Source organism: Nyctereutes procyonoides, unplaced genomic scaffold, assembly GCF_905146905.1.
Source record: "Nyctereutes procyonoides isolate TBG_1078 unplaced genomic scaffold, NYPRO_anot_genome, whole genome shotgun sequence".
NCBI classification, from domain to species: Eukaryota; Metazoa; Chordata; class Mammalia; order Carnivora; family Canidae; genus Nyctereutes; species Nyctereutes procyonoides.
The window spans coordinates 20,735,144-20,760,630 of NW_026575126.1; the positions used below are offsets into that span (position 1 = coordinate 20,735,144).

Here is a 25,487-nt window from a genome sequence, read left to right on the forward strand (position 1 = left end):
AAATACAGAAAAGGAAATAAGCTAAGGAAAGTTAATTTTTAAAGGGTCTCTTGTAAATTGAGATCCTCTTACATTCTGGGAAGGAGGGAGGGACGGTTGAGAGACTGTAAACAAGTAGACAAACATGGTAGTGGTGAAGCAGAGTAATGGCTGATGGATTAGCATTGGGAAGGAGGGGATAAGAATACCTACTAAAAATGAGGTCGTGAGGGAAAAGCATGGAGAAGATATTTAGAACACACAACAAGGACTTTGTATTCAGACTATATGAAGAACTAAAAATAAGATAATAGCAGACAATCCAAAAGAAAAATGGGTAGGACTCTTCAACAGGTGATTGAAGAAGATACTCATGTGATAAATAGACATATTAAAAAGATGTTTCATATGGATCCTCAGTGAAATACAATGAGATCCCGTTATACCCTCACCAGAATGGCTGAAATGGAACAAACTGATACCAAATATTGACAAGAATGTGGGGAAGGTAGGATTCTCAGATTTCTGTTGTGCATATAAATTGGTACATTTTGGAAAACTGGTTATCTACTAAAGTTGAACACATATATAACCTCAGACCCAACAATTTTACTTCTGGGTTTATACTCAACATAATGCAAGCACATTTTCATTACAAATCATGTTCATGGCAGCGTTATTTATCAAACATTGGACACAACCCAAAAGTTACAACAAGAATGGATAGACTGGTATAATTCAATCATAGAATACTATACAGCAATGAAGATGAATGAATAACATAGTTAAATCTCACAAACATAACATTGATGCAAAGCCAGACTGTAATATATAGTAAGTACTATATTTATGTAAAGGTCAAAATAATCACAATTTAAGGGGATAGAATTGATCATAGTGGTTATCTTTGTGAAAGAGGGAGGATATAGTGATTGGGACACTCCAAAGATAGACTAACTTGAAATAATTATAAAACAGTAAGAACCAGTTTCAGTTGCAAGACTAAAATATCTTCTTTGTTCTTAATGACATTAAGAGTTTTAAGTTTTAGTTCATAGAGTGCCTGGGTGGCTCAGTGGTTGAGCATCTGCTTTTTTTTTTTTTTTTTTTTTTTTTTTTTATAAATTAATTTTTATTGGTGTTCAATTTACCAAAATACAGAATAACACCCAGTGCTCATCCCGTCAAGTGTCCCCCTCCGTGCCCGTCACCCATTCACCCCCACCCCCCGCCCTCCTCCCCTTCCACCACCCCTAGTTCATTTCCCAGAGTTAGAAGTCTTTATGTTCTGTGTCCCTTTCTGATATCTCCTACACATTGAGCATCTGCTTTTGGCTCAGGTCATGATCCCAGGATCCTGGGTTTGAGTCCTGCATTGGGCTCCCTGTGGGGAGCCTGCTTCTCCCTCTGCCTATGTCTTTACCTCTCTCTCTGTGTCTCTCATGAATAAATAAATAAAATCTTAAAAAAAAAGTTTTTATGTTTGTGTAACATGAGAAGAGTGTAATGAAGTGTGATGAATTACAAGATTGATAATCACCTCCAAGTTAATTGATTTCAGCATAGTGTTTCTTGATCCTGGCTACACATCACAAGCACTAGGGAAATTTAAAAAACAAGCAGATTTGCAAGCCTTATCTCCAGTGCCTGGGCATTGGTATTTTTAAAATGATCCACAGTAACTCACACCTATTAGAACGGCTGCTGTTAAAAAAACAAAATGGAAAGGGTTGTGAGGATATGGTGAAACTAGAACCCGGTAGACTCTTGGTGAGAATGTGGTGTTGCAGGTGCTGTGGGAAACAGTACCAGATTTAAAAAAAAACAACTTACCATATGATCCCTCACTTCTCACTTCTGTACTTCTGAGGTCTATCCATAAGAATTATAGGTTATTGAGGTGATAATTATACACCGATGTTAATAGCACTATTCACAACAGCCAAGAGGTGGAAGTTAACCCGTGTCTATTGATGAATGAATGGATACACAATATGGTGTGTGTGTATATATATATATATATATATATATATAATGAAATACTGAACCTTATTAAATGAAGGAAATTCTGACATGCTACAGGATAGGTTAATCTTGAGGACATTATGCTAAGATAAACAGTCATACAAAAAGACAAATACTATATGATTCTACTCATAAGAGACCCTGAGTAGTTAAAGTCATAGAATCAAGTAAGAGTGGTGGTTGCCAGGACTGGGGGAGAGATGAGAATGAGGAGTTATTTAGTAGGTATAGAGTTTTGGTTTTGCAAGATGAAAAAGTTCTAGAGATTAATTGCTCAAAAATGAATATACTTAACGTTACTGAACTGTACACTTAAAAATGGTCAGATGATAGGAGCACCTGGGTCGCTCAGTCGATTAAGTGTCTGGCTCTGTCTCAGGTCAGGTCTTGATCTGAGGGTTGCAAGTTCAAGCCCTAGGTTGGGCTCCATGCTGGGCATATAGCCTACTTAAAAAGAAAAAAAATGGTTAAGATGGTAAATTTTATGTTACATATTTTATCATAATTTTTTAAAAGATTTTATTTATTCATGACAGAAAGAAGCAGAGACACAGGCAGAGGGAGAAGCAGGCTCCATGCAGGGAGCCTGACGAGGGACTCGATTCCAGGTTTCCAGGATCATACCCCGGGCTGAAGGTGGCGCCAAACCGCTGGGCCATCAGGGCTGCCCTGTTTATCATAAATTTTAAAGATTCAGAACTGGTTAATATGCAGTTGAGAACTAACACTGTTTTAATGGAAACAAAGATATACTGGCTAAAAATAACACTATTCTCAAAAAATGGATGATCTATTAAGTAATTGCACTTTTCATTTTGCTGATATACTTGGTAGTGCCTTTGCTTTTTTATCCTTTAATAATGCTGTTTAGGAATGTTAGATACTGTCTGTCTGAAATACAAAGTTCTATTTTTAATTTTAGATGTTTTAATATGCACTAAAGAGTAGCATTTAGCATGTGTCATATTTCTAATAGGTTTTAAAGTAAATTGCCTTAGGAGTGCCTGCCTAGCTCAGTTGATAAAACAAGAGTCGGTGACTCTTGATCCAAGGATCCTGAGTTCAAGCCCCACATTGGGGGTGGAGCCTACTTAAGTAAATAAATCACTTTAAGTTAGCTAGAAAAATCCTTTATTTTGCTTTTCTGCTTTCAGTGAATCAATAATTTTGGAGTAACTGTATACTACTGTTACATTTAACATTCCTATTATTTTTTACCAGAAACGTAAGACTTTCCCTGCTGAGACCTCAATTTGTGTTTTAGAAAGGCAGAAGTAATACTGTGAAAGTTTGAAATCCCTTAAATCATCCAAAACTAAGGCACACATAATGAAACAACTCTTACCTATACAGACAAAGGTTTGTATTTGTTTACAAATGGATTTATTTATCATTTGGCTTTTTTGTTTTAATCATGATGTGCTGTAAAGTATAATATTACTCTTTAACACTTTTTACTTCCTATAGAAACCATTTCAAATGTGCTTTGAAGGTAACTAAGTTTTGTTTTTGTGTTTTAAGGACACGTATTTATAGGCAACATTGTAATATCAGAATTTGACCCAGTTGACAATGTCTCTGTCAAGTCGACAGACAGCCATTGTTAACCCTCCACCACCAGAATATCTAAATACAAAGAAAAATGGGCGATTAACAAATCAACTGCAGTATCTACAAAAAGTTGTCCTGAAGGCTTTATGGAAGCATAGCTTTTCCTGGCCTTTTCAGCAGCCTGTGGATGCTGTGAAACTAAAGTTGCCGGTAAGTATATCTTATGATTATGTTGGTTGTAAAAGAGAAAACCCTTGTGAATCCCTGAAAGAAAGAAACTAGTCTTTAATCTTATAAAATATATTGAATTTAATAAAGACCTCTAATTTATTCTGTATCACTGAAGAATTTCCCAATGAGTATTTTTTCCTAGACAACAAAGTTCATTTTTCTGAGCATTGAAATTCTTATTTTAACAGTTTGGTACATTATAGTCCATGTGTTCTTGTTATAGAATGTGTTATCTGACTTTTTTTTTTTTTGAATGTGACTTTTTTTTTTAAAGATTTATCTATTTAGAGAGAGAGTATGTGCATGTGTGAGCAGGGGAAGGGGCAGAGGGAGAAGGAGACAATCTCCAGCAGACTCATTGCAGAGCATGGAGCCTGATATGGGGCTTGATCTCATGCCCCAAGATCATGACCTGAGCTGAAACCAGAAGTTGGATGCCCAACCAACTGAGCCACCCAGGGGGCTCTCGCTTGACCTTTTGATGCAAGTTGTCATGAAGGTGACCTTCATGAAGTTGCTCTTGATACTTCTTGGTAGACTTATGTGCATCATGTATAGAATTCAACTTTAGGTCTTCTGTTAGGTATTTTCAGCCATCTGATAATAGGATGGTTAAGTAATTTATGGCATAGTTAGTAAGTCATGGCACTGGGATTATACTCTGGATCTGTCAGATTCAATAAATTCTAGGTTTTTCTTCTTCATGTCCTTCACTTTTTATTTTCCAGGATAGTTCTACTTTTACATCATTGTCTTTGTTATTCTTTATTTGTTATATTTTCTCTGAAAAAAAAAAAGCCATTGCTTAGTTTCTCAACACAAAAATTTTGGTTTAAACTTAAATTTAGTTGCAGTGAATTTGTTCTTACTAACATTTAGAATTTCTTCTTAAAAACTGTAGGATTATTACACCATTATAAAGACCCCAATGGATTTAAATACAATTAAGAAGCGCTTAGAACATAAATATTATGTGAGAGCCTCAGAATGTATAGAAGACTTCAATGTAATGTTCTCAAATTGTTATTTATACAACAAGGTATGTAAGCCTTATGTTATACTTAATAATTCTTTGCTCTTATTTATAGAAGATGTATATAAAAAGTGTGCTGATTTCGGATTTCAAATCTTGATTTGGGGTATTTTACATATTTTTAAGAATAGTGTTTATTTTTTACTGGATTTCATGATTTTCATGTATCAGTATTTATTCAATCTATTTGCCATCATTTTGCCTAAATAGCTGTAACGATGTGTTATGTTTTGAAAAATGAAATACCAATGATCGCAGGTTTCTGTATCATTTCAGAGCGTTCTCTACCATATTTCTACCATTTCAGTTATAAATGGTAAACTTTATTATATACTAATCTTAGTTAAATGTTCATGGTATGGATTCAAACAAATTACATACATATGAACTCTGTGACAAGTTAACTTAAAGATCTAACACATTCTGTTATGTTCTAGTTAGTAGTATTTTCATTTGTGTTCATGCATTGGCTTGTCTGATAATATATGTGGACATTTGACCTTAACTTTCACTTTTGTTTTCATCTGTAAAACTTAACTTTCACTTTTGTTTTCATCTGTAAAACTGGATTTATATATTCAGCTTTTTCTCCAAATAGTATTCCTGTTTCCTAGAGTGCTGCATTCTTTTTAAGCTGTTATATATCTAAACATTTTTAAACTTATATCCCATCTATTTAAAGTCACTATTGATGCTGAAATGTAATAGAAATTTTGATTCCCAAACTATCAGTGCCATCTTAAATTTAAGACTTCGGCAGTATGGATTTTTTAAAATATCAGAAATAATGGGATTCTGAAAGTGCCATTGGTAACTTAATTTTAATTTAACAATTCCAAGTAAACTTTTACATTTAACATTTTAAAATGAAGTTCAGTAACTTCAGGAGACTAAGGTACCTAACTTTGAAATAAGTGTTCTCTATTTTAGGCTTTTGCTTTGTAATTTACTTAGTTTTTTTATCAGTGGTGAATAAAGCAAGCCAAAGACTTTTAAGCAGATAGTTAGATTTAAAAACTGAGTTAGCTTTGCAGCATCATTCTGTCACTTAGTTAACTGAAAACTGAATCACATTAAGTCAAATCATGCACTTTGCACAGCCATGAACATGTTTTGTTTTAACTTATTTGTGAAGTAGAAATTTTACTTTTTCGTATTAGTAGGATTGGTTGGATTGTAATCCTCTAGTACTAAGAAAGGTTACCTGGGTCATTTTTAGAAGTTAAAAGGGTAGAATGTTAGAATTTAAAATACAAACTGATACTTCTATTTCTTACACTTAATTTAGAAACAGTAAATACTGTTTAATAATGTTGAAGAGTACTGTGTCACTGCCCTTCTAAGGTAGCCTGAATTGTTGAAATTTGGTGTAGTGACCATATTGTGTAACTTTATGTTTATATATTTTCTAGCCTGGAGATGACATTGTTCTTATGGCACAAGCTCTAGAGAAGTTGTTTAGGCAGAAATTATCTCAGATGCCACAAGAAGAACAAATTGTGGGTGGTAAGGAAAGAGTAAAGAAAGGTAAGACAGAAAAGTTTTAAGTTTTCTTACTTTCTGTGTCTTTTGTATTATATATGAATGTGTGTAAGTACATATATAAATATAATGACTAGAACTAAATAATAAACCCTTCAAAGGAGATAGACATTCAGAAGTTCTTCTATATGCTAGGACACCCAGATGGCATGTCAGCTAAGTGTCTGACTCTTGTTTTGTAGTCAGGACCTGATCTCAGGGTTGTGGGATTGAACCCCACACTAGGCTCTGTGCAGACTTGGCTTCAAACTTTCCCTCCCTCTTCCTTTATCCACCACCACTACCGTGTGCATGTTTTCTCTCTCAAAATAAATATATTAAAAAAAATCCTTCTATATCTTATTGTATTCGTATAAAATGTCCATTTAAACAGTAAGGCAAACTTTGAAAAGAAAGATGGCTATCATGCAAGATTAGGGAGGATTGTATTGATTATGGCTCCAATGCCATAGTATAATATAGTGCCATTCACACAGTAGGCACTTATAAATTTATTAGTATTTTTTAAAAGATTTTATTTATTCATGAGAAATACAGAGAGAGAGAGAGAGAGAGAGAGCCAGAGATACAGGCAGAGGGAGAAGCAGGCTCCATGCAGAGAGCCCAATGTGGGGCTTGATCCTAGGACTCCAAGATCACACCCTGAGCCAAAGGCAGACGCTCAACTGCTGAGCCACTCAGGTGTCCTAAATTTATTAGTATTTTTAGTGGATTTTGTATCTGTACTGTACTAATAAGAGGGCCAAAATTGTCAATGTTCCTTGTACCAAAAGATCCCATAGCTAAGAATGAAATGTTACTGTTGAGTCTGAATATCCTCCTTTTTTCTCTTTCTTAATTAAAACCAAACAAAACAAAAAACCACTTTACAGCTGATAATATTTTAATATGAGCTACAAAATAATCTTAAGTATTCAAGTGGATTTATTGTAGAGGTTAACCAAGCCTGTCATAGATAAAATGCTGTTTTATTTTTGGATCAGTCATGGTGTACATTTTAGACAAATTCCTTAATTCCATGTTAGTTTCTTTTTGTATAATGTTAGGAAAATATTTCACTTTCATGTTTATAAAGTGTACAGTTAAGTGGCTGGGATGTAGGAGACTTACCCCACTACAAACGTTGTTTTTATTGGGAAAGTATACTTTTTTCCTTGTTGGTAGATCTTTAAGATGGGTCATGACTTAAAGCTTTACTTAATCCTGTGAGATAGTCACTCTTTTTTTTTTTTTAAGATTTTATTTATTCATAGAGACACAGAGAGAGGGGCAGAGACACAGGCAGAGGGAGAAGCAAGCTCCACACAGGAAGCCTGATGTGGGACTTGATCCTGGGTCTCCAGGATCACACCCCAGGCTGCAGGCGGCACTAAACCACTGCGCCACCGGGGCTGCCCTAGTCACTCTTCTTTTATTAAGATTTTATTTATTTATTCATGAGAGACACAGTGAGAGGTGGAGAAGCAGGCTCACTGCAGGGAGCCTGAGGCAGCACTCGATCCCAGGACCCCAGACCTGAGCCAAAGGCAGATGCTCAGCCACTGAGCCACCCAAGTGCCCTGATATTCACTCTTTTATTAAAGTTTTTATTTTTTTCTCACCTTTGGAAAAGATTGAACTTAAGTCTGAAAATATAAGTCCTAGGGTTCTGAAAGAAAATTAAAATAAATCCTTACAGGGGTGCCTGGGTGGCTCAGTCGGTTAAGCATCTGCCTTTGGCTGAGGTCTTGATCCTGGACTCCCAGTAGCCAGTACCAAGTCTGGCTCCCTGCTTGGGGGGAGAGTCTGCTTCTCCCTTTGCCCCACATGTGCCTGTGTGCACATTCTTTCTATCTCTCCCTTTCTCTCAAATAAATACAATCTTAAAAAAATAAAATAAAAATAAAACAAACCCTTATAAATTAGATAATATATAGATTAGTATGCAATTTAAATTGTTAAAGCAGAGTGATAATCATTGCTGACTTAAAATATTATTTCTAGCATGCTTCCCTTAAGAAAACACTTTAATACATTCCTGATATTTAAGTTGTAGCTACATGTTTCGGGTGATCAGATAACTGCTAAGAGCATAAGTTTCCCTCAGACAAAATTTCTTTGATTTTGTTTGTCAATATGTATTTGGATGTTTGTCCCTTATAATGCCCATTTTATGGGGTTACCACCCTAACTCTCAAGTTTAATTTACATTTTAGTTTCAAGTAAAACTTGAGGGGCACCTGTGTGGCTCATTCGGTTTACCAGGGGACTTGATTTCAGCTCAGGTCATGATCTCAGAGTTCTGGGATAGAGCCTTGTGTAGGGCTTCGTGCTCAGTAGGGAGTCTGCTTCAGGATTCCCTTTGTCTCTTCCTCCACTCTGTCTCTGTTTCTCTAAAATGAATGGAATAGTGTGCCCGAGTGGCTCAGTCAGTTTAGTGTCTGCCTTTGGCTTAGGTTATGATCCCAAGGTCCTGGGATCGAGTCCTTTTTAAAATTTTTTTTATTTATTTATGATAATCATGCAGAGAGAGAGAGGCAGAGACACAGGCAGAGGGAGAAGCAGGCTCCATGCACCAGGAGCCCAACGTGGGACTCGATCCCGGGTCTCCAGGATCGTGCCCTGGGCCAAAGGCAGGCGCCAAACCGCTGCACCACCCAGGGATCCCCTGGGATCGAGTCCTAAGTCAGGCTTAGTGAAGAGTCTGTTTCTCCCTCTGCTCCCTTCCCCCACTTGTGCTCTCTTTCTCCTCTCTCTCTCTCTCTCTCTCCAATAAATAAATAAAATATTTTTAAAAATAAAATGAATGGGGGGATCCCTGAGTGGCTCAGCGGTTTGGCACCTGCCTTTGGCCCAGGGCGCGACCTGGAGACCCGGGATCGAGTCCTGCATCGGGCTCCCGACATGGAGCCTGCTTCTCCCTCTGCCTGTGTCTCTGCCTCTCTCTCTCTCTCTCTCTCTCTCTCTCTCTCTCTCTCATAAATAAATAAATCTTTAAAAAAAAGTAAAAGGTTTTTAAAAAAATAAAATAAAATGGATATATCTTTAAAAGTAAGTATAGCTTAAAATAACTGAGAAAATGTTATAATAAAAGTCAAATGAAATTATGCATAGTATGTGCTGTGGTTCAAAAATGTAAGAAACTGATTCACACTGGTAAACCTGGGAAAGGTTTTAGTGGTGATAGAACTTGAGTCTGGCCTTGAGGGATTAGTGGGATTTGGCTTTGGAGTAAAAATCGAGGTTTTCAATTAATTTTTTCTGGGAGCATTCTACTGCCAGAGTCATGTCATTTTTATGCACAGTGGTAGGGAAGCTGTCATATGACAGTAGCTAGTCCAAATAATGTGGTTACATGTTGCTACTTTATGGCAAAGAAAACATTAAAATTTAGTACAGTAAATTGAATTGGTGTTGATTTATTGATTGATGAAATACTTGAGTAACTTTTAGGTGCTACAACATAGTTCTGCGTACCCAGCATATATCAATGAATGAAACAAAAAATTTTGCCACCTTGAGTTTACGTTCTAGTAGAGAAAGAGGCAAATACATATTATGGGTTCTGAGTGGGCCTCATTAGGAAGTTAAGATTTGAACAAAGAACAACATTCCAGGCAGAGGGATCAGCTAGAACAAAAGTCTATAAACAGGATCCTTTCCTCCTCTGTCACTTTGGGACATTGCCTTCATGACCTGGATCTTCTCTCTTCTGTCTTGACCTTGTCAAGGATTTTTATTCCTTTGGTTCTGTTTCTAACATCCTTAATCTCTCTTTTATAGAGTTAGTCTCATTACTCGTAAACAAGCTGTAGTAGCTTATCTTTTTTTTTTTTAAGATTTTATTTATTTATGAGAAACACAGAGAGAGAGGCAGAGGCACAGGCAGAGGGGAGAAGTAGGCTCCATGCAGGGCGTCTGATGTGGGATTCGATCCTGTGACTTCAGGATCACGCCCTGGGCAGAAGGCAGGCACTAAACCACTGAGCCACCCAGGGATCCCGTATCTTACCTTTTAAATTCATGTTTTGGGGATCCGTGGGTGGCTCAGCGGTTTGGCACCTGCCTTCGGCCCAGGGTGTGATCCTGGGGTCCCGGGATCGAGTCCTGCATCGGGCTTCCTGAGTGAAGCCTGCTTCTCTCTGTCTCTGCCTGTGTGTGTGTGTGCGTGTGTGTGCGTGCGCGCATGTGTCTCATGAATAAATAAATAAAATCTTAAAATTCGTGTTTTACTTGTTTCTTTCTGGCTGCTGTTCCATTTTTTGCTTTTCTCTTATACATTCATGAATTCACTTCAATATAAGCTCTAGCTTCACTATATCACCTAGAAAATTCTTAACACTACTTTAAAAGTTCTTGTCAGTTAGGGTTACTTACAGTTTTGATGTGGCAAAATTTAAGTAAATTTTTTCTATTCTCATTTTATTTAACCTCTATCAGTATTTGCATTAGAAGGCTACTCTTTTTTTTTCAATTGATTAGAGAATATAAATTTTATTTTCATAAGTCCAAAAATAGAATATTACTTTAGTACGGTTTTGATCTTTTTTCTCACAAAATCAAATTTTATTCAGCCAAGACAGGCATCAGTATAGAGCTAAATACTTATCATAATGGTTGTAGAAAACTTTGCTATGTTCATCCTTTTTTAAAAAAAATTAAATTCAGTTAATTAACATATAATGTATTATTTTTTACAGAAGTAGAGTTCAGTGATCCAACAGTCTTAGATAATACCCAGTGCTCATTACATCATGTGCCCTCCTCAGTGTCCATCACCCATTACCTCATTCTCCCGCCTCCCTCCCCTCTAGCAAACCTAAATTTCTTTCTTAGGATTAAGAATCTCTTATGGTTTATCTCACTCTCTGATTTTGTCTTATTTTTCCTTCCCTTCCCCTATGATCCTCAGTTTTGTTTCTTAAATTCCATGTATGAGTGAGATCATATGATAATTGTCTTTTTCTGATTGACTTATTTCATGTAGCATAATACCCCCTAGTTCCATCCACATTGTTGCAAATAGCAGGATTTCATTTTTTTTTAAGACCAGTACTCCTTTTAAAATTTTTAAAAATATTTTATTTATTTATTCATGAGAGACACAGTGAGAGAGACAGAGGCAGAGGGAGAAGCAGGCTCCATGCAGGGAGCCCGATGCGTGACTCAATCCTGGGACCCCAGGATCACGCCCTGGGCTGAAGGCGGTGCTAAACCATTGAGCTACCCGGGCTGCCCAGGATTTCATTTTTTTGATGGCTGAGTAGTCATTGTGTGTGTGTGTGTGTGTGTGTGTGTGTGTATCCCCCACATTTTTATCCATTCATCTGTCGATGGACATCAGGGCTCTTTCCATAATTTGGCTATTGTGGACATTGCTGCTATGAACATTGGGGTACAAGTGCCCCTTCAAATCACTACTTTTATATGTTTGGGGCAATAGCAGGTAGAGCAATTGCTCTATTTTTAACTTTTTGAGAAACCTACATACTGTTTCCCGTAGTGGCTGCACCAGCTTCCATTCCCTCCAACAGTGTAAGAGAGGGTTCCCTTTTTCCATATCCTTGCCAACATTTGTTGTTTCCTGTCTTGTTAATTTTAGCCATTCTGACTGGTGTGAGGTAGTATCTTATTGTGGTTTTGATTTGTATTTCCCTGATAGTGATGTTGAGCATTTTTTTTATCTATCTGGTGGCCATTTGTAGGTCTACTTTGAAGAAATGTCTGTTCATGCCTTCTGCCTATTTCTTGATTGGATTATTTGTTCTTAGGGTATTGAGTTTGATAAGTTCTTTAGAGATTTTGGATACTATCACTTTATCTGATAAGACATTTGCATATATCTTCTCCCATTCTGTCAATTGTCTTTTGGTTTTGTTGACTATTTCCTTTGCTGTGTAGAAGCTTTTAATCTTGATGAAGTCCCAATAGTTCATTTTTGCCAGTGTCTCCCTGGCCTTTGGAGATGTGTCTAGTAAGAAGTTGCTGCAGCTGAGATCATAGAGGTTGCTGCCTCTGTTCTCTTGGATTTTGATGGTTTCCTCTCTTACATTTAGGTCTTTCATCCATGTTGAGTCCATTTGTGAGTATGATATAAGGAAATAGTCCAGTTTGATTATTCTGCATGTGGCTGTCCAATTTTCCCAACACCATTTGTTGAAGAAACTGTCTTTTTCCATTGGATATCTTTCCTGCTTTGTGGAAGATTAGTTGACCATAGAATTGAGGGTCCGTTTCTGGGTTCTCTATTCTATTTATCTATGTGTCTGTTTTTGTGCCAGTACCATACTGTCTTGAGGATACACTTTGTAATAGAGCTTGAAGTCCGGGATGGTGATGCCACCAGTTCTGGTTTTCTTTTTCAACATTCCTTTGGCTATTTGGGGTCTTTTGTGGTTCCATACAAATTTTAGGATTATTTGTTTCAACTCTGTGAAAAAAGTTGATGGTATTTTGATAGGCATTGCATTGAATGTATAGATTACTCTAGGTAGCGTAGACATTCTCACAATATTTGTTTTTCCACTCCATAAGCATGGAATGCTTTTCCATTTCTTTGTCTCTTCCTCAATTTCTTTCATGAGTGTTATGTAGTTTTCTGAGTACAAATCCTTTGTCTCTCTGGTTAGGTTTATTCCAATAGAGTATCATGTCATCTTTGAAGGGTGAGAGTTTGACTTCTTTGCCAATTCAGATGCCTTTTACTTCTTTTTATTGTCTGATTGCTAAGGCTGGGACTTCTAGTACTATGTTGAACAACCATGGTGAACGTGGACATCCCTGCTGTGTTCCTACCTTAGGGGAAAAGCTCTCAGTTTTTCCCCATTGGGAATGATATTCGCTGTGGGCTTTTCATATATGGCTTTTATGAGTTGGAGGTATGTTATCTCTGCCCCTACACTGTGAAAGTTTTCATCAAATGCTTTTTCTGCATCTATTGAGAGGATCATGAGGTTCTTGTCCTTTCTTTATTAATTTAATGTATCACATTGATTTATGGATTTTCAGTCACCCTTGCAACCCAGGAATAAATCCCACTTGGTCACAGTGAATAATCCTTTTAATTTACTCTTTCTTGAAATTCCTTTATTCTTGGTGCACACTCTAGTTTTGTGAATTTATTTCCCATTCTGTAGTCTCTTGGCATTATCCTTTTCTGTTAAATCTCTAAAATACTGGATTTTTCTTTTCAGGGCTTGATATTAGGTATTCTTTTTCTAAATTCCATTTGTGTGCTATTAATCCCCAAATTTACATCTCTAATATAGTCTTCTCTGAGCACCAACTATTATCCTCAAGCCACTGGACATTTTCACTTGGATGTCTTATACACATCTTAACATTTAACTGGCTCACTGTTAAACACTGATGTTCCTCAGATTATTCTGTGTAGTTGAAAATGGTACTAATACACAGTTATTTAAGCTATAATAGTAGAATTTGTCCTTGATTCCTTCCTTGTTTTGATTCTTTCTCACATTCTGTTCATTAGTAAGTCAGTTGTATTCAACCCTCAAATTGTTTTTGCAATGATCCTAGTTGAGGCTACCATCTTCTTACTCCCTGTGATCCTGATTATTCTCTGTGGTCTGTTGTTTACACAAGAGGTAAGGCAGTATTTTAAAAATAAACTAGAATACATCATTAACCTGCTTAAAGCTTCTCTTTAGCTTCCCATGTTAAAATGAAATCTAACTTCCTACTGTGGCCCTTTGTGATCTGGTATTTTCCTAATTCTCCATTCTCCTTTTGAACTACTCACTCACTGAAGTTTTCCCTACTGATTGTCTTGAAATACATTATTATTGCCACCCCATTCTCTGGCTGGCTACTTCTTATCTTTACAGTAACATCTTAATTGGTGTCTCTTCAGAGAGGTCTACATTGGCTGTTTATAGTAGCTCTCTGCCTTATTTTTTTCAACACCCCATTTATTTCCATTCTAGCACTTAACATCACTTGCAATCAATTTGATTGTGTTTCTCCCTATTAAACTAGACAATGTCCTCACCAAGTACAAAAACTTTGTATGTATCTTGTTAATTATTATGCCCTAGCACCTAGAATGGTAGCCTGATACATAATTGGCATGCAGTAGATGTTCACAGGGCCCTCTTATGTTCCAAGTACCATATGAGGCATGAGAAATATTGTAGACATCAAAACAAACTCCCTCCCCCTCACAGAGCTTTTTGTTCTGGTTAAGGAACTTGGTAAAATTAAGTAAATGTCAGGATTCCTCATTATGCTTTGCTGTTTAGCTTTTGAGTTCAAAGAGCCACAGTTGGGCTATCAAAAGATATGAGGTTATCTCAATCTATTTGGTTCTTAAATTTTAATTAGTGGATAATGAGAACTCAGAGATTGAGGAATACAAACTCTGTCTTAAAATATATTCATATCTATTTTGTTAAGAATTCGGAGAGTCAGGAGTACCAATATGATGTATGTTGAATGTTTTAATGGCAGGAAAAAAATAAGAATGAGAGAACAAGAAAGTAATGGGGGTCAAAAGAGAGGGTTGTTTTACATAGGATGGCTCGAGAAGGTAATATTTCAGTAGAGGTATAAAGGGAATTTAGAATGAGCCATAAGGATATCTTCCAGGCAGAGAAAACAGTCTGCTATGCTTACCAAATTTGAGGGCAGCAAGCCAGTAGACTGAAGTGAAATAAGTGTAGGGGGTAGTGATAGGAAGTGAGAGTGGGAAGAGTGGGGGTGGGAGCATGCATAGGTAGAGATATCATGAAGGTTCTTACAAGCCATCGTAGGGACTTTGGCTTTTACTTAGTAAGATTAGAAGTCATTGGGCATTGAGCAGAAGGGTTATGATCTTATTTGAATTTTAAAATATCACTTTGGGGATCCCTGGGTGGCGCCTGCCTTTGGCCCAGGGCGCGATCCTGGAGACCCAGGATCGAATCCCACATCGGGCTCCCAGTGCATGGAGCCTGCTTCTCCCTCTGCCTGTGTCTCTGCCTCTCTCTCTCTCTCTCTCTCTCTCTCTCTCTGTGTGTGTGTGTGACTAGCATAAATAAATAAATTCAAAAAAATTTAAAAAAAAATAAAATAAAATATCACTTTGATTGTGGGGCACTTGGGTGACTTAGTCAGTTAAGCTTCTGCTTCGGCTCAGGTCATGATCCCTAGGTCCTTGGATCAAGCCCTGCATTGGGCTCCCTGAGGGAGTCTGCAAGTCCCTCTCCCTCTGTCCGGCCCCCCCCCCAGCTCGTGCTCTCTCTCTCAAGTAAATAAAATCTTTTAAAAAATATCCCTTTGCTATTTTGGGAATAGACTATAGGATGTAAAAGCAGAAGAAGGAAGGCCTCCTAGGGTTCTACTTGCAATAAGAGAATTGATGATGCCTGGAACCAGGGTGATTACCACTTGTAATAGTAACCAGATTCTGGATAAAAAGATAGAGCCAAATGGGTTTGCTGATGGATTGGGATATTAGATTTGAAATACGGTGGAGTCAAAGATGACTCCAAGGTTTTTGGCTTGAATAATTAAAAGAATAGAGTTACCTTGATAGAAGGATAGACTTTTGAAACAATAGATTCCAGAGTGATGTTGATCCAAATGTCGTTAAGTCATGTTTTCTCTGGGAACATACAGGGTGGAAGAACATACACAATTGTTCTTTTGGCAGAATCACCTGAAGGATATATAGATGAGAGAATTATATTCCTATCTGTTTTGTGTCACTCAATCTCTGTCACAATTTTAAAGTTCTTGGATATTTATACAGAGCATTCTGGAGACCTCACATAGTAGTATTTACTTTGTCTCCAGGATGTCTGAAATTTTTGCTTGTATTCACAGCTACCTGAAACTAATCACAGAGCTCTATTAGTGGGAGTTTAATAAGCCAGACACCTTTTTGAATAAAATTGATAAGTCTACCATTAATAGCAGGTTTGAAGTCTCTAATATTATATCAAAATTGGTCTAACAACTGTTACAAGTATGTATGGGAGGGTTTCAAAGGGGAATGGGAATATTGTGTTTATATTGCTAAAAAACTGAACTAAGTGAATTAAAGTAGAATACTAAGGGAAAAGTAGTTTACATTTTACTCATATTGACTCTGGTTCACACTTTAATAGGCATTCAACATAATGTAACGGTTCCTTCTGTTAAAGAAAAACAATTCCCCAAAGCACTGGAAAAAGTATTTAAGCAGCAAGTGATTCCCTCTGTATTTCCTGAGACATCTATGTCTCCTTCAAACATGGCACAAGGTACTCCACTCAACTCTACCTCACAAACAGTGGCTCAAGTAAGTTCATTGTAGCTTTAAAATATTTCAGTGTAAGGGGTTGTTGTGACTAAACCTTTTTTAAGTTGATATGAAAATTGGTCTTCAGTATACCACAGTCAATCTTTTTGTCTGTGTATATTTTGTAACAGAGACCTAGGATGTGAACCAAATTTTAGAGATTTCTTGGTAGAATTTGAACTAGTTTATTATATTTTTAGTATTAATATTGATTGCCCAACTACCTATTTTATGTGTGTTATACAACTTCTGTTGGGTTGATAATTTAAAATTGTATACTCTAGCTGATTTCAGGTATTCAGAAACTTGTTTTTTTTTTAACTGTGATTTTTTCTTATATCTTTCATTTATCTCAAAGGTTTATTCAAGACAATTCTTTGGATATTAGGAAGAAAATACTTAAACTATTTTATTTTACCTACAAAAGAGAAATTAGCCTTTACTAATATTTAATATGGGGAAGACTTGGTTCTGGCAAGGTTGAAAACTTGCTCTGAATATCCCCGTAATTATAGTTTTTGTTGTTGAATTATTTCAGGTTACAAGGGGTGTGAAGAGGAAAGCAGATACCACAACTCCTACAGCTGCAGTAGTTAAAGCAAGTGGCGAATCTTCCCCAACACTTACAGAACAAAAATCAGTGAAAACACCACCTCTAAAAGAAAATGTGCTGAAGACTGTTTTTCCAGATTCTCAGCAACAATGTAAAGTTGTAAAGAATGTTAAAGTGACCGAACAGTTAAGGCATTGTAGTGAGATTCTTAAAGAAATGCTTGCAAAGAAACACTTGTCCTATGCATGGCCCTTTTATAATCCTGTTGATGTTAATGCTTTGGGGCTCCATAATTACTATGACATTGTGAAAAATCCAATGGATCTTGGAACTATTAAGGTAAATCTTGTCTTAATAGGAGGAACTTCTTTTCTTGATTATAAAAGTTACCTTATCATTGTAAAAAATTGTATTAATTCAGAAAAAGATAAGAAAATTAAAATTGTTAGTAAGTCATATCACCTGGAATGAATCATAGGAAAATTTTTAAATCTCTTTCTTTTTCTTCTATTCAAACTTACCCATGGTTCTTTGCCACAATGTTTGAGTTACAGTATTGTTTTTTTTTTACAGTATTGTTAATATAACTCTGTACCCTGAATTTTCACTTAGTATATTATGAACATTTTCTCCTTACATATTCAAGATTATATTTTTAATAATTGCATGATTCTGATACAGTGTTTGGTTTTTTTGTTTTGTTTTGTTTTGTTTTTTTGGAGGGGATAAGGCATTTATGTAGTTTCCAGGCCTCTCTACCTTTTTATTATTTTTGGTTGTTTGCTGGCTTCATCAGGTTTTTTGAATTAATTATTATCTTTTTAATTTCTTTTCTTTTTTACTTTTTTTTAAGTAAACTGACCCCCAACGTGGGCCTCAGATTTGTGACCCTAAGATCAAGAATTAATCAACATATAGTTGATATACAATGTTATATGATTGAGATGTACAATACAATGATTTGACAGTTCTGTACTTTATGCAGTGCTCACCATGAAAGTATAGATCTGTCACAATATATAATGTTAATATGATATTATTGAGTTTATTCCCTATTCTATACTTTTCATCCCTGTGGCTTATTTCTTAAGTAGCAGTTTGTACCTCTTAATCCCTGTCATTTATTTCACTCATCTCCCACTTCCCCCTTGCAATCATCAGTTTGTTCTTAGTACTTATGAGACTATTTCTGTGTGTATGAGTGTTTGTTTTTTTAAGATTCCACATACAAGTGAAATGATGTGCTATTGTCTTTCTCTGTCCTATTTCCCTTAGCATAATACTCTAGACCAGTCCACATTGTTGCAGATGACAAGATCTCATCCTCTTATAGCTGAGTAATATTCTACTCTGTGTGTATGTGTGTGGAGAGAGAGAGAGAGAGAGAGACATCTTTATCCATTCATTTGTTGATAGACACTGAGGTTGCTTCCATATCTTGGCTGTTGTATATAATACTGCAATAAACAGGGGTGCATATATCTTTTTGAGTTAGTATTTTTGTTTTCTCATATGAATTATTTATAGATCTTGGATAGTAACCCATATAAGATACTTAATTTGCACATCTCTTCTATTCAGTTGGTTGCCTTTTTGTCTTATGATATTCTTCACTGTGCAAAAACTTTTTTGTCTGATGTACTTTATTGTTGCTTTTGTTTCCCTAGAGATAGAAAAATGTTGCTAAGGCTCATGTTCAAGAGATTACTGTGTATGTTTTCTTCTAGTTCTGTGGTTTTAATGATTTCATTTAGGTCTTTAATCTGTTTTGAATTTGTGTATAGTATAAGAAGGTGGTTCAGTTTTCATTCTTTTGCATGTATGCTAGTTTTTGCAGCACCATTTGAAGAGACTGTCTTCAGTCTTTATTTAGAACCATTTATTCTAATGGTTCTTTTGTGGAGTTTTAAGGTTTTCTATATACATTATCATGTCATCTACAAATAGTGACAGTTTGACTTTTTCCCTACCGCTTTCAGTGCCTTTTACTTCTTTTTCTTGTCTGATTGCTGCAGCTAGAAGTTTTAGCACTATGTTGAATAAAAGTGAGAATGGACATTGTTGTTCTTAGTATAGAAGAAAAGCTTTCAGTTTTTACTAACATCAACTATGATGTTAACTGTGGGTTTTTATATATAGCCTTTATTTTGTTGCAGTATGTTCCCTTTAAACCCACACTCTTGGGATCCCTGGGTGGTGCAGCGGTTTGGCGCCTGCCTTTGGCCCAGGGTGCGATCCTGGAGACCCGGGATCGAGGTCCACGTCGGGCTCCTGGTGCATGGAGCCTGCTTCTCCCTCTGCCTGTGTCTCTGCCTCTCTCTCTCTCTCTCTCTCTCTCTCTCTCTCTCTCTCTCTCTGTGACTATCATAAATAAATAAAAGTTTAAAAAAAATAAAATAAACCCACACTCTTGAGAGTTTTATCATGAAGAGATTTGAACTTTGCCAGATTTTTTCTGCATTTATTGAGATGACTGTATGGCTTTTATCTTTCATTTTGTTCCATGTGTTGTGTCCCATTGGTTGATTTTTACAGATACTGAATCATCCTTGCATCCCTGGCATAAATCCCACTTGGTTATGGTGAATGAATTTTGCTGATATTTTGTTGAGGATTTTTGCATCTGTGTTCATCAGAGATACTGATTGACTTGTGATTTTTTTTTGGGGGGGTAGTGTTTTTGTCTGGTTTTGGTATCAGGGTGATGCTGGCCTCATCAAAGGAATTTGAAAGTTTTTCATCCTTTTCTATTTTTTAGAATAGTTTGAGGAAGTTAGATATTAACTCTTTAAATGTTTGATAGAATTCGCTTGTGAAGCCATGTGGTCCTCAACTTCTGTTTCTTGGGAGTTTTTTGATTACTGATTCAATTCCATTACTAGTAATTTGTCTGTTCAGATTTTCTGTTTCATCATGATTTAGTCCTTGAAGATTGTGTGCTTCTGGGAATTTGTCCATTTCTTCTAGGTTATCTTAATTTGCTGTCATTATTATTATTAGTTTTTGCAAATGTCTTTGTATTTCTGTGAATATGTTATTACCTCTCTTTCACTTCTAATTTTAAGTCCTCTCTTTTTTTGATGAATCTGGCTAAACATTTATCAAGTTTGTTTTATTTTTTCAAAGGACTGGCTCTTGGTTTCATTGGTCTTTTCTGTTGTTTTGGGGTTTTTTTGAGTCTCTTTATTTCAGCTCTGATCCTTATTATTTCCTTCCTTTTACTAATTCTGTTCAATTTCAAATGTCTTCACTTAGAGGAGAATTTTAATAAAAACCTTTCATTTAAATGTTCAAGGTTGGTTTAAGGAATGTATCTTTTCATGGCTTTCCTAAGATCAAACTTGTCTGAGATGATCTGGAAATGCACTGTTTTCCTGCTTTTGTGATTTTGTTCCTCTTCTTTTTTTTTTTTTTTAAATTCAGAATATCCTCCTTCCTTATCTCTACTTGTCAAATTTCACTGGATATTTTCAAAGTCAAAAAATATGAAACAAGCAGAATTTTAACATTTGTCAAATTTGGAGGGTGGGTATCTGTTTTTGGTATTACCTGTATTCTTCTGTATATTTTAACTATTTCATAATATAAATAAATAATGGAAGTTTTCAAATGATTATTGAACTATACTATTTGTGAATCCTATAATTTTTCCTTAATTTAGGGAAAAATGGACAACCAAGAATACAAAGATGCATATGAATTCGCTGCAGATGTTAGGTTAATGTTCATGAATTGTTACAAATACAATCCTCCAGATCATGAAGTAGTGACAATGGCAAGAATGCTCCAGGTATGTTGATAGCTGTGCTCTGAAAGTGAGTTTCCTCTGAACATGGTATGGAGATTTTAGAGCCATAACTCAAAAGATAAAGAATGCCCCACTTTCCAAGTATGAAGTGTAATTTATTAATTAGAGTATTAAAATGTGGGGGTTGTTTTTTGAGGTATAGCACACATTAGTTGCAAATCTTTTAAGGATTCTGCCTTACACATAGAGGATATTAGGGAAATATTAGTGAAGAGGGGGTTAATATAGATAGGATTGACTAGAGTCCATGTCCCTCTTACGGTAAAGCTCTAGATTTTTGAGGCTGACACAGTGGGAGGTAGTGGAATGATGCACTAGTCATGGGCAGGAAATCCTTGAAAGGTCCTCTCTACAACTTGAAAGGTCTGTCTTACATAGAAGAGAGGAGAAAAATTGCTATGGTTGGCAGGCAAGGAAGCATGAGTCTTATGTTTCTTCCTTGGTAAATACCCCCCATCCTCACCCCGTTTTATAGAGATAAAATTGACATATAAAATTGTATAAGTTTAAGGTATGTAATATGGTGATTTGATGTATATATTATGTAGTGATTACCACAAGGGAAAGTAGAATTATTATCAAAATATGACACTTTCGTTAAAGGGTGTTATTGCTGTATGTATTTGAAAATACATAAAATCTTTATAATCTAAATTTCCATTATAGGATGTTTTTGAAATGCATTTTGCAAAGATCCCAGATGAACCTCTCGAGGGTATGCCCGTCTGCTACATCAAAACAGATAACACAAAAATCCCTGGTAGAGAAAGCAGTAGTGAAGCTTCCTCTGAAGATAACTCTTCTGGTGATTCTGAAGATGAACGAGTTCAACGTCTTACAAAGCTTCAGGAGCAGGTATTTAATTGTATTGATAAATTTTTTTGTATTTTTATGAGCTGTTGCAGCAAATCTATTATAAAATCCTTTTTGTAGATTAAAAGTCGTTACATTAAGATCACTTAGCATCTATGGCATTTACTTCTTGGCACATTTGTAATGCTTAATATTCTTTCCCTACCCAAATATCTATGTATCTTTAAATTCTGTTATTTATATTCCTCACCATCATGAGTTCATTCCATTGAAATGATTTATACGACATAATCCAGGATATTTTATGGATGAGATTTTTAACATTGCTACCTTTTGTGAGAAAATGTTAACTTACTCTGAGCTCAAGCCTGAAAAAAATAATTAACATTATCTGGAAATGTTAATTTTCATGGTCTGTTTTTAGTTGAATATCTAAATTTATGGGTTGAGCACATGATAGTATTTTGATTTCATGTATGCCTTCAAAATAATGAATTTGTGGAATGAAAGAAGACCCTGACAGAAATGTAATATAAAATGAATTTCAGGATACGTTTAACTTTTGAGTGCCTTCATTTTTTTTCTAATGTCTTTAATTATCTAGAGCTATGAATGTTTAAAGAATTTTTTTTCTTTATCAGCTGAAAGCTGTTCATCAACAGCTACAGGTTCTCTCTCAAGTACCTTTCCATAAGCTAAAGAAAAAGAGTAAGTCTAAAAGGGAAAAGAAGAAAGAAAAGATTAATAACAGAGGTGAAAATCCAAGAAAAAAGTTTAAGCAAATGAAATTAAAGGAAAAGTCCAAAAACAAGTAAGTATCCTTTATAATGCCTTATTCATATAATAATATTATCTGAAATAAATTTGACTAAATTTAATTTTTGTTTAGTCAGCCAAAGAAGAGGAAACAACAGGTGTTTACTTCGAAACCTGAAGATGAGGATAATGCTAAGCCTATGAACTATGATGAGAAAAGGCAGTTGAGCTTGGATATAAACAAACTTCCTGGAGATAAACTTGGGCGAGTTGTTCATATAATACAATCAAGAGAGCCTTCACTGAGAAATTCCAACCCTGATGAGATAGAGATAGACTTTGAAACACTGAAAGCATCAACACTGAGAGAACTGGAAAAGTACGTTGCTGCATGTCTAAGAAAAAGACCCCTAAAGCCTCATGGTATGTATTACTGTGTATCAGTAGAAATCAGTCTGTACTTGTGTTACTTTTTGGTAATACTCTTTTTTACTCTTAAATCACATAGGTAAGAAAATAACAAAGTCCAAGGAGGAATTTCATTCACAGAAAAAACAGGAGTTGGAAAAGCGGTTACTGGATGTCAATAATCAGTTGAATTCTAGAAAATGTCAAACAAAATGTAGGTGGCAGTTTTTTATGTGTTTTTTGTTTTTGTTTTTTAGGATGGCAGTTTTTAAAAAAATGTTTTTGTGATTATTTAATTATACTGGCATCGTAATGTGTTTCCATGTTTTGTAGTGGAGGAAACTCAGTCATCCAAGGCTGTTGGAAGTGGTTCTCGACTCAGTGAAAGCAGCAGCAGCAGCAGCACAAACAGCTCATTGGAGACCGAGGGTAGTAGCAGTGACTCGAGCTCCTCAGACAGCAGTGATTCCGAATCAGGTTAGCTGGCCCCTTACGTGTGCCTCTGTTTGTGGGAACAGTTTTTTTTTTTTTTTTTTTTTGTATTATTGAGACTTAAACTTTTAAGAAATGTTTGTCACTTACCCAGAACCTATGGTTTGGATGCCACACTTATTTCATTACATGTTGACAATCTCACTATTTTCTTTAAAAAAGATACTGTGTAAAATGAAACTTCATAATATATGTATATGAACCTCATATGTAATATATGTATTACAAACCTCTAGGTTTGTAATATTGAAAAGAAGTTTACTAAAGGTGGGAGATACTTTCTTAATACATAATGCCAGATCTTCATGTGAGAAAATAACAAATAATAAAATTCCAATCTTCACTTCTTTTTATAAAATAATTATTTGAGGACATCTTTTACTTTACTCCCCATGATATATTAGACCACTCTAATGTTGCAAAGTATATCCTGTTGTGACAATATATTCTAAATTGAATAATCACTTTGAATTAAGACACCAGTCATCCCAGAAAATGTTTAAAGCAGAATCTTAGTCACTTTTGTGTTTTCTTCACTATAGAATATTATCTTCCATTTATAGAAAAATGCACTTCAAATAGAGATTTTCAATTATGCTAAAGTAAGGTACCATATTACTTTAGTAGTTTATCATCAGCTGTATCAAGCTTAATTCATTCATGTTTTCTTCGTGCTCTTTCATTGATGGTTATGTAGTTGAGAAGTAATCACTGTCCCAGGGATACCAACTTGGCAGTGGCATTCCATTATTGTCCACTAAAAGGCACATTCAGAATACAGGGCACTTTTGTCTCCAAATTTTTGCTTTATTTTAAATGAGATGTTTCTCGTTTGTCCTGAAATTCAGTTCTCTTTAAAAAAAAAAAAATCCTACACAGAATATTGTCATATCAGGGATTCTTACCATTTGTAAGAATATCTCTCATTTCAATGTGTAGTAAGGATCTGCTGGCTTGCAAGTACACTATGTTTCACTTTTGGTTCTGTTTAGTTTGCATTTACGTGGTACTGATTGCTGCATTTTGTTTTTACATTTCTGAAGTATATAGTGGTAGACGTTTTTGTTAGAATAAAAAAATTACTTTTGTTGGAATTTATCATAGAAAATTTTTTAATTAATTTAGGGCTCTGATTATACATTATTTCCATATATCTGACTTTAAAGCATAAAACAATGCTGGAAAACTCTAAGTTGCATTTAGTATTTTAATTGTTATTAGCATTTGTAATTTCATCTAATAAAGCATTTGTGGCCTAATAAGTTAGAGCACTTTGTCTTTTATTTGTAGGGTAAAACTGAGCTATCCAATTATGTACTGACTACTGATTAATAAATGCCTTGAGCATTAGTGGGAAAGTGGAAAAGTACTATATACAGAGTACTTCAATAAAGGTGTTCAAAAATACCTTAATTTTAATTGGAATTAGTTTCTGATAGATTCTTTCAATTACATTGCTTGAAGAGAAGATGTTTATTATCCACTATGTTCTTAAAATGGTGTAATATATGTTTTCCTAATTTTCTAGCAGAAAAAATTATAATTTTTTATCACATTTGTGTTGAATTTTTATTTTATGACTGGCATTCTTGTTTAATGTCATCTTTTTCAATAATGGACTGTTTTTGAAAACATTGTTAAAATCAAAGTAGCACATTTTTATATTTCAGCTGACATTATGGATAGTGTGTAGGTTTGTGACACTAAGGTCAGTCTGTCTTCTAACATGATAGTATGAATTTGCATTTTCCTTTGAAGTTTTTGTTTTATGGACATTGAAACTGTGTACTTCATTGAGAAAACACTGTTATAAATTACAAACACAATGCCTACCTCCAATGAGCATTAAGTTCTGTTTGAGTTTTTGTTTGTTTTATTGTTTCACAAAAATAAATTAGTGAACTTAGGACCTCTGTCCTAAATATTAACTTCAATTGCATGCATTAAAATGCTGTGAGGTTCTTAATTTTTAGTGTGTAATCTAAGAACATTTTTTACTTTCTTGAACAACAAAAACTATAAATAAAAGGATTAT

At 35.3% G+C, this 25,487-nt stretch overlaps 1 protein-coding gene across 1 annotated transcript in view; it reads left to right on the plus strand.

Moving 5' to 3' along the window:
- Positions 1-3,573: 3,573 nt before the first annotated feature.
- Positions 3,574-25,487, plus strand: part of BRDT (bromodomain testis associated) — a 51,246-nt gene continuing 29,332 nt past the window's right edge. Inside the window, exons 1-11 of the mRNA XM_055340641.1 lie at positions 3,574-3,765; positions 4,688-4,825; positions 6,232-6,346; positions 16,450-16,622; positions 17,161-17,514; positions 20,837-20,965; positions 21,650-21,838; positions 22,438-22,607; positions 22,686-22,975; positions 23,061-23,174; positions 23,294-23,437. Coding sequence (XP_055196616.1) covers positions 3,577-3,765; positions 4,688-4,825; positions 6,232-6,346; positions 16,450-16,622; positions 17,161-17,514; positions 20,837-20,965; positions 21,650-21,838; positions 22,438-22,607; positions 22,686-22,975; positions 23,061-23,174; positions 23,294-23,437 — 2,005 coding nt within the window. The 5' untranslated portion in view covers positions 3,574-3,576. The remainder of the gene's footprint in view (positions 3,766-4,687; positions 4,826-6,231; positions 6,347-16,449; positions 16,623-17,160; positions 17,515-20,836; positions 20,966-21,649; positions 21,839-22,437; positions 22,608-22,685; positions 22,976-23,060; positions 23,175-23,293; positions 23,438-25,487) is intronic.